Source organism: Cinclus cinclus, chromosome 3 (genome assembly GCF_963662255.1).
Source record: "Cinclus cinclus chromosome 3, bCinCin1.1, whole genome shotgun sequence".
NCBI lineage: Eukaryota > Metazoa > Chordata > Aves > Passeriformes > Cinclidae > Cinclus > Cinclus cinclus.
The window spans coordinates 112,278,050-112,292,429 of record NC_085048.1 but is presented as its reverse complement, the minus strand read 5'-3'; the positions used below and the strand labels follow the sequence as shown (position 1 = coordinate 112,292,429).

Below are 14,380 nucleotides of genomic sequence, written 5' to 3'. Positions count from 1 at the left end.
CAGCAAAAATGTCTCCCTACTTATTGAGCAATACTTCTCCCTAGCTGCATTAAGCATTCCAACTGCATATCACCAATTAAGGAGTCATTCCAAAGGGCCTCTGCCCAGGATTTGGCAGAACTAACCCAGAGCAAAGGGGCCTGGGCATCTGATCCCTTTTTCTGCATCAGCACAACTATTTCTTCAAATCTCAACTCTCCTATCATGACATGCTCCAAAATGGCAAAGGAACAACAACAACAGGCTTTGATGGAGACTTTCAACTCAAAGGCATTGGCTGGCACAGACGCACCAGAGACCGCAGTTTGTCTGGCACAATTCTACTTGTCAGGGATCAGGCAAGGCAGGGACAGGGGGACAAGGCAGAAGGCATCTCCTCCCCCAGCCTCAGCCTGCAACACTGACACAGGCAGAGGCAGTGGGGCAAGAGATTTGCCATGGTGAACCTGCCATAGGTGGCTTTGGGCTTATGCTGTCAGAGGATGACAAACTCAGACCCTGCATATGCTGCATCCATGTGGAATTGTCCTTCTCCAAAACTGGAAAATTCAAAAGGACTTTCCCTCACAGGAGGGTTCCCTATTTCTCCCAGTGAAAAACCAGGCAATTTCCATGACTTTCCTTCCGATCTCAAAGGGTTCAGCTCAGAATATACCCCAAGTTAAGGTCTTCTCCTTCAAGGGCAGGAGGAAGGAGTGGGAATATTTCTCATTTCCTGCTAAATGCTTTCTTTTTTGGTTCTAATTGCAACACTAGAAAGGCTTCAGGGAGATAAAAGGCAGGCAAAGAATGGAGAGGAATGTTTTGTTTCCTGCAATGCATTTCCAGGGCCTCAAGATACCACTCCAGCTTATGCCACCTAAGACTTCACATTAGAGGAGTTTTCAGAGCATCCCCGGAGCATGATCCCAGTGACTGGGCTCTGGGACAGTCCACTGAGGCCATCAAGGAATTGAAACAAATTTAAAGAAATTCTTAAAACCATGGTTCATAACCAAGTTTTCAAGATGTCACCTCTGATTCAATATGCCAATGGTCATTTTAGGACCGACATGCCCTGTACCTACCTGCATGTTCAGACTTCTCTTTGATGCTGCCGCTCGGTCTTGGCCTTGAGAAAGGGAGAACAAAAGCACATATGAGGAGGGAGAAAGAGAAGGGAGGGAAGAGGTGTAGCATGAGAGGAGGCAATCTTTCCTAGCTTGTTCACTCTGATGAAGGAGGAAATGCAAGAGACATCAAGCCAACAAGATGCAAAGCTGATTAATTGTCCTTAAGCTTTCAGTTGCTGCAGTCAGACAGAGCTGGCCAAGCTCCAGCTGAAACACAGCAGTCATTCTCCAACTTGCATCATAACTCCCCAATTGTGGTGTCTCTCCTTTTGAAACTTGGGGGGCTCCTACAGCCTCTCTGAAGCAGCAAAGGTTGCTAAGCTGAGACACGAGTCTGTATGGAGGGCAGCTACTTTGCTTCTGCTGACAAAGCTTGGCTTTGCCTGCTCATGCCTTGCGCTGGTGCCAGTCTCGTGCTACATGTGGTCAGAGCACTGGAGTGTTCTGAGAAGGATATTCCACCTCCTTGCTTTTTGAATAAGAAAACTACTTTTTCCAACTCAGCTGATAGCCAAGGATATTCAGATTGCACTTTCAAAGCCCTACCTAAGCTCTTCAATAGGAATGATACTCCTGAGTCCTTCTTTCTTCTTATTTATCCTTCTTTCTAACTCAGATAAGCATGACAGCTACATTTTATCACACATTTCCAAACCAATCTTTCCATCAGGTACAGTGCTAGAACTCTTCTCTAGCACCATGACCTCTTGGATTTTGAATCCAGGCCTCAATATTAAACACTGATTAAATCGTACATCTATAACCCAAAACTTCCCTGGAATCTCAGTTCACAGTGGAGGCCAAGGAAGATAGAAGTTATGTCTGACATTGTCTTTGGGATCCCTTCCCTTCCAAACAGATGCCAACCCACAGAGATGTCCAGAATCTGACAATAACTCCCAGGAGGTAATTGCTTTCCTAAGCTAGATTTCATGGCCTTTCTATTTGCAACTCCCACTGAGTTCTGGATTGGGTTTTATGTGCTGTTTATATTTCTCTTTACAACAAAGGAATGTTGTAACATGAACAACAGCACCCCGTGTTAAAAGTAAAAAAAGCAATACTAGAATTCGCAGACCCCTCTCAAGCAGCCAATATTTCTACAAGCATATGCTTGTGGGTGCTGAAGGTGGCAGTCACGGATTATAGTATTCTATCATCTTCAGGAGACAGACCCATGCAATACAGTTCCCAAATGACACCACAAACATTACAGAGGGAATCAATACCAAGCCCAGCAGAGGACCCATCTTCAGATGCTTTTAAGCCCTGCCTCCTCTTCCCCACCACCACCACCTCTGCCCTTGTGACATGCGGTGTGGGGTTTGACATGGAGCTGGATCATCACGGATGGGCCAAATGGTGAATACACAGAGGTTTCCCTAAGTACATGGGAGAGAGCTGACTGTGCAAAGGAACCTCACAAGATGGCAAGAGGGAGCTGAACAGCAGAGTGGAGCAGCAGACACCTTGGCTTACCTCATCTCCTGGGACTCTTGGACATCCAGCTGCACAGAGCTGAGCAGAGACCCTGCAGCACTGCCAACACGGGGACTGACTGCCTTGGGTATAGGGGGGAACAAAGGCAGTCCCAATGACCCCTTCTTCATATCCCCACCTCTGGGATACAGCAAGGATGCCTGGAAAGAGTGGTACACAGTGCTCAAATATAGCATCCAGCCTTGCCCTCATTCATGACTCAACACAGTTACACATGCCCTGACAGGAAAAGTCAATATCATATATAGCAGATTGTCCTAGGAAGGGGAAGGGTGGCATAGGAAAGGGAATTGGTGAGGGAGAGACCATCCCAGCAGGAATCCACATGGTTGGCATCAGCATGTTCTGCAGTGCCACTGCCTCCACTGGCCTTTTGGATGGTATGGGAACGGGTTCAGATCACTGTTCTCTCCCTGTCTCTTAGGCACCTCACAGCCAGTGCTGATCACCAGCCAAGTCTCCACAAAGCCATTCTGCAGGATGTCAGAATCTGCTTTTCTCAAGCCCCTCAATTCTTCTGCTGCTGCCCTTCCCTCTTACAGTTGCCCAGCAGCCTTTCAGCCCAGAAGCTGCTGAGCTCTCGCGATGCTCCGTGCTCTCCAGCTCCCACACCTCCATCATCTCAGGCTCACTGGCATTTAGGAAGTTCAGCAGAGCTCCCTGCCCTGCTGCTCTCTGGAAGGTCTCTGCTTGCCCAAGTTGCTCCAGGGCCCCCATGCCATGACCAGGAAGGAGGGTGGAGGTAGGAGGGGCAGGTGCACACCATTCTTTAAGTGTCCCTTCCTTTCTGGCACAACTAAAGCCCCAAATCAAGTCCTCTTCAAACTATAGTTAAAGGACCACATCCTGTCAGGGATACACTGGGCCCTTCCTCAGCAAGGCTGGAATCAAGTACATCAGCCTTTGACTGGACATTCTGTTTGCCAGAGCTGTTGCTCATTTGCCTCCTCCTGCACCCCATGGCAAACCCAGAACAACTGCAGGTGCTGGCCCTGCTGCAAAGGCAATCGTGTGCCTGGGCTTGGGGCTGCTCTCCCCATGGCCACCTCCCATCCCTTCTCTCTGGACAAAGCCATGCCACAGCACACAGCTGCCCAGAAGCTGAAGAAATCTAGAAATAGCATCAGAGACAACTGTGTAGGAGGCCATGGCTGTACAACTCAAACGCTGTGACAACCTGGAACTGACTTTGCAGGACTGCCTGTTCCAGCAAACTCCTTTTTCCATCCCCACCAGACAGAGCTGATGGAAACCACCACCAAGACATAGACATGGTTCACAGATACCTGTGGGTTACTGAATGCAGGAGGATTGCTTAGCTGGAGCAGACAACTTTAGCAGCGCTGCCTTCTTGTTGGTGTTTTCTCAGCTACAAGACAAAGGAGCAACCATGACAGAACCCAGAAATCATTCAAAGCACTCTCCTGCTATAGATACACAGTGAGGACTTGAAATCTGCACTACACACCCATTTGCAAAGACAGCCTGAAGTGCAGAGTCCAGCTGAGACCTTCCTTTACTCAGGGGTTTCCCTTGCCTCACACCATAGGAAAAAGTCTGAAAACTCTGCCTGCAGCACATAATCTGAAAATCTATCACATGGACTTTTCTTGGTCTTCTTACCTTATGCATTTTTCCCTCTGAATCCAGCTCCTGCTTGTTCTTACTGTCACTGGTGCTGCTGCCATTTTTCCCACCCTCCTGCTCCACACTGCAGATTTTAATTGGTTTAGAAGAAGGAGAGCTCTTCTGGATGGGAGGCAACAGTTTAGAGGGAGGGAGCATGGAGGGAGATGGCCGGAACAACTTGGAAAACATGAACCTAGTCAGGCCTGCAATGTGGAGACATAAAATAGAACAGAGGCTGAGATGCAAAGCTAAAGCATCTAAAGCTCCATATACCATGGAACACATTTCCTCAAAACTTCTAAACAGCTGCACAGGGAAACATGCACGTAACAGCAGCCACGTGAGGCAGGCCAGGGGCACACCCTGAGCCACTTCGCAGAGTAACCAGGGGAACTCCATGGCTTCTGGGCTGCTCTGGGACAGCAGGGAGCCCTGTGCTTCCCAGCAATGGCTCAGCTGCACATGCAGCCTCCTGCTCCTCTCCCTGCCCCACAGCTCAGCAGCCCTACAGCTCCACGGGGCACTGGCAGCAGCACAGCTCATGGCAGGGGGCACCTGCAGGGCACAACTGCTCCCTGGCAATGTGCACAGGCTCTCCAGGCTGGCACAAGACCCTTCCTCCCACCAGAGAGCGGCCCAGCTCCCACCTTACCTCGGTGGGAGGCTGAGCCATGCTCACAAGGGAACAAGTGAGTTAGGTGAACTCCCACCTGTAGAACCAATACATCTAATGGATGAGGCAACCAAGGGGTCTTTTTAGTTATTCAGAAAATTGCTTTGCTTTTATTTTTCAGGAAATTAGTATCACTTTAATTACTCTGAACAGTATGGTGCTAGCAAGCCAGGAAAGAGAGCTTCTACTGCATTGCTTATGTGTTTCTCATTGCCACCCCACTACTTAGGGATCTCTTTCCTTCCAAACAGCTGGCAACCCACAGTGGTCTCCAGAATTTGACAATTACACCTAGGAAATCATTCCTTTCCAACGCTAGATTTCATGGCACTTGTTTCTGTAACACCCACTCAGTTCTGGGTTGGCATTTGTTGGTTGCCTTTATTTCCTTTTGCAACAAAGGAAGGGCAGGCTCATGAATGATGGCAACCCACATTAGAGGTAAAAGATGCTTTGCCCTCCCCATTGCTTGTCCCCAGTATTCAAGGAGCCCATATCTGTAGGGGACACACTGGCTTGCAAACATTCTGTTTTTGCGAAGCTTTATTGCTTCATGGGTTTTGCTTCATGGGTTTTTTCCCTGCTTTCTTTCCTGCAGAGAACCCAAAACCCAACATAAGACCTACATCCAAACATTTCTGATCATTGCAGTTAAAAACAATTCCAAATTCGCTTGGTGGAAATGCCATAGGGCAGATCATCAAAAGAAGACCTTGCATAAATCTGTATTTCTTTATGCCTGTAGATGGAACAGGTCATTTGTAAAAGCACACCAGATAAGGAGTAATGATACAGCTCATTTCCACTCCAGAACTAATCCAGCAAAAATGTCACCTTACTTATTGAGCAATACTTCTCCCTAGCTGCATTAAGCATTCCAACTGCATATCACCAATTAAGGAGTCATTCCAAAGGGCCTCTGCCCAGGATTTGGCAGAACTAACCCAGAGCAAAGGGGCCTGGGCATCTGATCCCTTTTTCTGCATCAGCACAACTATTTCTTCAAATCTCAACTCTCCTATCATGACATGCTCCAAAATGGCAAAGGAACAACAACAGGCTTTGCTGGAGGCTTTCAACTCAAAGGCATTGGCTGGCACAGACGCACCAGAGACCGCAGTTTGTCTGGCACAATTCTACTTGTCAGGGATCAGGCAAGGCAGGGACAGGGGGACAAGGCAGAAGGCATCTCCTCCCCCAGCCTCAGCCTGCAACACTGACACAGGCAGAGACAGTGGGGCAAGAGATTTGCCATGGTGAACCTGCCATAGGTGGCTTTGGGCCTGTGCTGTCAGAGGATGACAAACTCAGACCCTGCATATGCTGCATCCATGTGGAATTGTCCTTCTCCAAAACTGGAAAATTCAAAAGGACTTTCCCTCACAGGAGGGTTCCCTATTTCTCCCAGTGAAAAACCAGGCAATTTCCATGACTTTCCTTCCGATCTCAAAGGGTTCAGCTCAGAATATACCCCAAGTTAAAGTCTTCTCCTTCAAGGGCAGGAGGAAGGAGTGGGAATATTTCTCATTTCCTGCTAAATGCTTTCTTTTTTTGGTTCTAATTGCAACACTAGAAAGGCTTCAGGGAGATAAAAGGCAGGCAAAGAATGGAGAGGAATGTTTTGTTTCCTGCAATGCATTTCCAGGGCCTCAAGATACCACTCCAGCTTATGCCACCTAAGACTTCACATTAGAGGAGTTTTCAGAGCATCCCCGGAGCATAATCCCAGTGACTGGGCTCTGGGACAGTCCACTGAGGCCATCAAGGAATTGAAACAAATTTAAAGAAATTCTTAAAACCATGGTTCATAATCAAGTTTTCAAGATGTCACCTCTGATTCAATATGCCAATGGTCATTTTAGGACAGACATGCCCTGTACCTACCTGCATGTTCAGACTTCTCTTTGATGCTGCCGCTCGGTCTTGGCCTTGAGAAAGGGAGAACAAAAGCACATATGAGGAGGGAGAAAGAGAAGGGAGGGAAGAGGTGTAGCATGAGAGGAGGCAATCTTTCCTAGCTTGTTCACTCTGATGAAGGAGGAAATGCAAGAGACATCAAGCCAACAAGATGCAAAGCTGATTAATTGTCCTTAAGCTTTCAGTTGCTGCAGTCAGACAGAGCTGGCCAAGCTCCAGCTGAAACACAGCAGTCATTCTCCAACTTGCATCATAACTCCCCAATTGTGGTGTCTCTCCTTTTGAAACTTGGGGGGCTCCTACAGCCTCTCTGAAGCAGCAAAGGTCGCTAAGCTGAGACACGAGTCTGTATGGAGGGCAGCTACTTTGCTTCTGCTGACAAAGCTTGGCTTTGCCTGCTCATGCCTTGCGCTGGTGCCAGTCTCGTGCTACATGTGGTCAGAGCACTGGAGTGTTCTGAGAAGGATATTCCACCTCCTTGATCTTCCAAGAAGGAAAAGGCCTTTTCCAACTCAGCTGATAGCCAAGGATATTCAGATTGCACTTTTAAAGCCCTACCTAAGCTTTTCAATAGGAATGATATTTCTGTGACTCATTCATTATTGTAATCACTCGGATAAGCTTGACAGCTACATTTCCTCAAACATATCCAAGCCAATATCTTTCCATCAGGTACCATCCTATAAAACTTCTTTAGAACCTTTCCCTCTTTGATTTTAAGGCAAGATCTAAGCATTAAACATTGATTGGCTTACACATCTATAACCCAAACTTCTCTGGGAGCTCATTTCAGACCGGAGGCCAAGAAACAGACAAGTCACACAGCATGTTTACAGAGGCAGCACCTGACTGTCCAGACGCCTCTCCAGCAGCTAATATTTGGCAAAACGTAATTTTTGCGTGCTGAACTTGAGATTCAAGGATCACAGTATTCTATCATCTTCAGGAGACAGACCCATGCAATACAGTTCCCAAATGACATCACAAACATTACAGAGGGAATCAATATCAAGCCCAGCAGAGGACCCATCTTCAGATGCTTTTAAGCCCTGCCTCCTCTTCCCCACCACCACCACCTCTCTGCCCTTGTGACATGAGGTGTGGGGTTTGACATGGAGCTGGATCATCACGGATGGGCCAAATGGTGAATACACAGAGGTTTGCCTAAATACATGGGAGACAGCTGACTGTGCAAAGGAACCTCACAAGATAGCAAAAGGGAGCTGAATTGCAGAGGGGAGCAGCAGACACCTTGGCTTACCTCATCTCCTGGGACTCTTGGACATCCAGCTGCACAGAGCTGAGCAGAGACCCTGCAGCACTGCCAACACGGGGACTGACTGCCTTGGGTATAGGGGGGACCAAAGGCAGCCCCAATGACCCCTTCTTCATATCCCCACCTCTGGGATACAGCAAGGATGCCTGGAAAGAGTGGTACACAGTGCTCAAATGTAGCATCCAGCCTTGCCCTCATTCATGACTCAAGACAGTTACACATGCCCTGACAGGAAAAGTCAATATCATATATAGCAGATTGTCCTAGGAAGGGGAAGGGCGGCATAGGAAAGAGAATTGGTGAGGGAGAGACCATCTCCCAAATTTACCACCTCTCTCTTCCTGCTCATTTGTCTGCAATTGCAGCTACACTCCCAGCAGGAATCCACATGGTTGGCATCAGCATGTTCTGCAGTGCCACTGCCTCCACTGGCCTTTTGGATGGTATGGGAATGGGTTTAGACCACTGTTCTCTCCCTGCCCCTTAGGCACCTCACAGCCAGTGCTGATCACCAACCAAGTCTCCACAAAGCCATTCTGCAGGATGTCAGAACCTGCTTTTCTCAAGCCCCTCAATTCTTCTGCTGCTGCCCTTCCCTCTTACAGTTGCCCAGCAGCCTTTCAGCCCAGAAGCTGCTGAGCTCTCGCGATGCTCCGTGCTCTCCAGCTCCCACACCTCCATCATCTCAGGCTCACTGGCATTTAGGAAGTTCAGCAGAGCTCCCTGCCCTGCTGCTCTCTGCAAGGTCTCTGCTTGCCCAAGTTGCTCCAGGGCCCCCATGCCATGACCAGGAAGGAGGGTGGAGGTAGGAGGGGCAGGTGCACACCATTCTTTAAGTGTCCCTTCCTTTCTGGCACAACTAAAGCCCCAAATCAAGTCCTCTTCAAACTACAGTTAAAGGACCACATCCTGTCAGGGATACACTGGGCCCTTCCTCAGCAAGGCTGGAATCAAGTACATCAGCCTTTGATTGGACATTCTGTTTGCCAAAGCTGTTGCTCATTTGCCTCCTCCTGCACCCCATGGCAAACCCAGAACAACTGCAGGTGCTGGCCCTGCTGCAAAGGCAATCGTGTGCCTGGGCTTGGGGCTGCTCTCCCCATGGCCACCTCCCATCCCTTCTCTCTGGACAAAGCCATGCCACAGCACACAGCTGCCCAGAAGCTGAAGAAATCTAGAAATAGCATCAGAGACAACTGTGTAGAAGGCCATGGCTGCACAGCTCAAAAAGCTGCGTCAACCTGGAACTGACTTTGCAGGACTGCCTGTTCCAGCAAACTCCTTTTTCCATCCCCACCAGACAGAGCTGATGGAAACCACCACCAAGACATAGACATGGTTCACATATACCCATGGGTTACTGAATGCAGGAGGATTGCTTAGCTGGAGCAGACAACTTTAGCAGCGCTGCCTTCTTGTTGGTGTTTTCTCAGCTACAAGACAGAGGAGCAACCATGACAGAGCCCAGAAACCTTTCAAAGCCCTCTCCTGCTATAGATACACAGTGAGGACTTGAAATCTGCACTACACACCCATTGCAAAGACAGCCTGAAGTGCAGAGTCCAGCTGAGATCCTACTTTGCTCACCTTCTTCCTTAGGCTCACACCACAGTTAATGGTCTCCGATCTCTGCTTACCGGACATTAACTAAAAATCTGCCACACAGGACTTATCTTGGTTGCCTTACCTTATGTGCTTTTCCCTCTGAATCCTGGTCCCGGTTGTTTCTAATATTGTCCTCCTTGTAGCCAGTGCCATTTTTCCCATTGTCCCGCTCTCCTCTGGACATCATATTTGACTTGGTTGAAGGAGAGCCCTTCTGGATGGGAGGCAATGGCTTGGAGGGAAGGAGCATAGAAGGATTTGCCAGGGAAAACCTCTTGGCAAGAGGGTAGCCAGTCAGGCCTGCAAAGTGGACACACAAAATGTAACAAGAGGCTGCAAAGCAAAACAAAAGCATCTGAAGCTCCATGTTTCATGGGACACATTTCCTGGAAACTTTCCTGGAAAATAGCTTGAAAAGGAAACCTGCTCCTGCCATCAGCCCCTTGAGGCAGGCCAGGGGCACACCCTGAGCCACTTCCACAGAGCTCCCAGGGGAACTCCCTGGCCTCTGGGCTGCCCTGGGACAGCAGGGAGCCCAGAGCCCTGAGCTTCCCAGCAATGGCTCAGCTGCACATGCAGCCTCCTGCTCCTCTCCCTGCCCCACAGCTCAGCAGCCCTACAGCTCCACGGGGCACTGGCAGCAGCACAGCTCATGGCAGGGGGCACCTGCAGGGCACAACTGCTCCCTGGCAATGTGCACAGGCTCTCCAGGCTGGCACAAGACCCTTCCTCCCACCAGAGAGTGGCCCAGCTCCCACCTTACCTCTGTGGGAGGCTGAGCCAGGCTCACAAGGGAAGAAGTGAGGTTGGTCAATGCCCACCTCTATCCCAGAATCAACATGTCTAATGGGTGTGGCACTTAAGGGATATTTGATATTTTTAAAAACAATTGTTTGGTTTTAGTTTTCCTTAGACTGGCCTGTGTTTTTTTCCTCCAAACTCTATTGAGTTAGCAAGTCTGAAGTGAAAGGTGCAAGGATCCAATAATAACAGGGGAATAAGGATCCCTTCTAGAGATTGGCTTTGTCAAAACCCAGGAAAGACCCTCACAGCGACGAATGCTATTTCTGCAAGCTACAGAGACCTCTCAGCATGCAGGCAGCCCTTGCTGGGGTTTTTATATTATCCTGTCATGCTCAGCGTTGGACCCACCCAATCACCAAGCAGAGGAAGAACAGGAAATTTATCAGTAGTGAGACCCAACATTGATGGCAAAGAAAGAAGCAGAATTTGCATCACATGACCACGTTGTATTTGTCATGGCCACAGTCCCTGTCCTGGCTGACAGTATGAGTGATTTGGCTACTGTCAAAAAGCAGGAAGCAGAGTAAACTAAAGGTAGAATGTTATGATGCCAGGGCTGTCCTTGCAAGATCACCTGTAGCTCACAGCCACCAACTCTGACACAGAGCCAGAACTGACCACCATGGACCAATTTTCCCGGAAATCTGGTGGAATTTGTCTCCATTTGACTTGGGCCTTTCAGCTCCTTTCTATCCTCACCTTTTCCTTCCGTGGTCTTTCCTTTTGCAGTAAAATCCATCTTTGAACCCGTGCTTCTGTCTCGCAGAAGTACCTGGGGTTGAATTTGGGAACTGTCTCGGAGCAGACGGCGATAGGAGCTCGGTCCCCAGCCCTAGAACAAGGTGGGGTGACTCCAATCGCCAGCAGTCGGCACAGACAGGCAGAGCCAGACGTGTCTCCTGCCACTGTGTCCGTGTCAACCACAACCTTCACAGCCCCTTGCGGGGCTGCCCCTTTGTGACGCGCTGGCCCGTGGTTCTCTCGTTTCCATGGCCACAGAGCCCCCACCCCAGCTCCATCCCCTTCCCTTCCCTTCCCAAGGGCAGCCAGCCCTGGGCCCGGCCAGGCCAGGTCGGAGGGTTTGGCACTGTCTAGGAAGTAGCCGCTTTCCAAAGCTGCTTTTCAAGGCCTTTATTTCTGTAATTCCCACTCCGTTCTGCCTTGCAGCTTGTTGGTTGCGGATTTTGATTACTTCTCTTCACAACAAATAAAGTGGTGCCTTCCCCTCAGCAGCCCTGGGGATGTTCCTATGTGAAGCCATCTGTCTCACACGGTTTTAGACAATTTAAAACAGAACACTATGGATAAGCCGTCTCCTCTAAAGTGTTCCAACAATCCCGTTTCCAGCAAGAGGAAGTGAACAGTAAGAGATAAAGGTGGAAAAAAGGCCTGCCTCACCGCCCACACGGCCTGGGGGAGAGACAGCTGGGCCCCGATCTGGCAAGGGCCCCAACCTCGGCTGCTGGCAAAAGGAAAAGGAAAACCACCAGCCCACCACTAACACTACATACAGCAAACGCCAAAAAACAACCTTACAACCAAAAAACTCATCTCTGCTTTCTGGCCGGGCCCTACAATCCCAGCCCGGCCCCGGCGCGGCCTTAGAAGGCTCCTTATGGTAAAGAGCTCCGGCCGCCCCACCTAAAAACAATCACAGAACCCTCTGCTGCCCTGGCAAAATATTAACTTTTTCACTGCCCAAAATATGATTTTACAAATACTTTATTCTCTGTCCTGTGGAAAAAAAACCAGAGAACCAAAATGATAATATGTACAAAAACAGCACAAAAAACACCAAATTCAAAGTACGAGAAGAGTCAAGTCTCAGCTGAGGGAAGGAAGACATAGACTGAAATTCTTCCCTTTTTTTTATGCTACAGAAAAGCAACCCTTGTTTCCCTATAACACATAAAAAAATATGGGGTGGATTAAAGATTCTAACTCTAGATGTAAGAAGAAGCGTTGGTGTTAAAATAAACCAATGTTAAAATTGCTGTAAGTGCCCTAGGTTTAAATAGTGAAAAAACCCCTGCTTCTCCCTAGGGAAGAAGAAAAACACCCTCTATTTTTAAAAGTGGAGTAAGCTTTTGTTTCAACTATTATAATCCTTTAAGTGTGCCTCATAAGTTGATATGGTCCTCAGTATTAGTTATGAATTAAAATGTTAGTTGAGGAAAAAAATATTACATAATAACCAGATCTCTATCCTCCCTGACGGCTAAACACTAGAACAGCAAGACCACTTACAAATGGTTTCTTATGAAAAAAATCTCTATAGGCTGAAGAATCTCCTCTCTGAAAGAAACAAGTAAATGACTATTTTAGAAATGGTAAACTAACTGAGTTGTTCTTTGTATGCTGTCAATGTAAAAAAACAAATGTGTGGAAAGAAGAAGAGTAGTCTGAAGTTTTATTCTAATTTTTCTTCTTCTTTTTTCCCCTATAGTTTCTGGTAATAAAGTTTGTCTTTGTACCATTTAAAGCTAAGCCTGTTTTATCTTCCTCCTAATCCTATCTCACAACTAAAAACGTTCAAATTAACAATCCAAAACCACTACACTAAAGCAGTATCTCCACCCAAACTCAAACTGAACCCAAAACACCCCACTGTGGAGACCCTAAAAGGCATTCCCTAGTTAGGAAGACACGAGAGGCTTCTCTCATAGCAAGCCCTGTTCTGTTCCCTGGGCCAGCCCCCTGCCCTCTCCCTGTCTCTCAGGCTTTTGGTCACTCCCACCCTGTTTCCCTGTTGGCTCCCATGCCCTAACCCCACCTTTGTGCCACCCCCATGTCCCCTGGTAAGTGCTCCCTGATGCTCCCCCTGCCCAGGACACCCATCTGCTTCAACCTGGACCCTCACCCCGACGTTCCCCTTTGTCTTTGCCTCTGACCCTGGACTATCCACGCAGTGGCTGAAATAAACATCTCCGTGGATCCCATACAAAGGCCCTTGCTGCTCCTTTACCTGCAACCATCTTAACAGCTATCCAGGCTACAACACCTGGGGAGACAAAGGAGACAAGAAGGATGTCCCAGCTCCCAACATTTCCTTTATCCCTACAGTAGCTGTACTCCAATTACTGCATACGAGAGTTTTACTTGATCCCTTTAATGCCAAGGGACCATGAAGGACTTGAACCTTGTTCAAGTCCAACCTTGCCTGCCTATTTTGGAGTGGAGGGCAAAGACGCAGACAACTTTGGGCGGGGTAGAGCTGAAATTGCATTTTGCTGCTTCTGATTTCCTCCCTGCTTTTGCAGCAGAGGGACATCTTTGTCCCTGCAAACCACTCCCCTTTCCAAGTGAAATGTGGGCCTGGCTACCAACTCCAGGTTCTTGAAGAGACTGCTGCGGTTGGCAACAGGAATTGTTGCTGAACTTTTTGTGTTACTTAAACCCCCCCCACCAATTCCACCAAGTGGATGAGGAAAGAGGCAAAGAGATTTCGGTGGAAGAAGGGAGGCCAAAAGCTTGAAAAAAGGATGAAAGAAATGCTCCGATGATGATGATGATGTTAGTAACATGAATGATTTATTTTTGGCAGCAAATGAACACCCGCTGCCGTCCAGCCCTCCCAGACTGGCAGGTCGAGCGGTGCCGTTTCCATGGCATGAGCTGCTGGTAGCCTGGGGACAGAAACCAGAAAGCCACGGTCAGTGGCAGCAGGCTCCTGTCCCCCCTGTCCCACCACGGCCTGTGCTCAGGCCAGGCTGCTGGCTGTGCTCAGAGCCCAAACCTCCCAGCCCATTCCCTCCATGTTAGAGGAGAGCAGCGTGGCAGGACACGCTCCACCTCTTCTGCTCAAGCATGGCACAACAACCTCCTCAGCAGCTGCAAGAGCGACATTCTCGTGTACCTGCTGCC

At 48.6% G+C, this 14,380-nt stretch overlaps 1 protein-coding gene across 1 annotated transcript in view; it reads right to left on the bottom strand.

Annotated features, from left to right (window-relative positions):
* Nucleotides 1–14,380, bottom strand: part of LOC134042051 (serine/threonine-protein kinase pim-1-like) — a 76,029-nt gene that overhangs the window by 2,796 nt on the left and 58,853 nt on the right. The window contains exon 8 of the mRNA XM_062489127.1: nucleotides 9,795–9,944. Within this exon, the coding sequence (XP_062345111.1) occupies nucleotides 9,795–9,944 (150 nt within the window). The remainder of the gene's footprint in view (nucleotides 1–9,794; nucleotides 9,945–14,380) is intronic.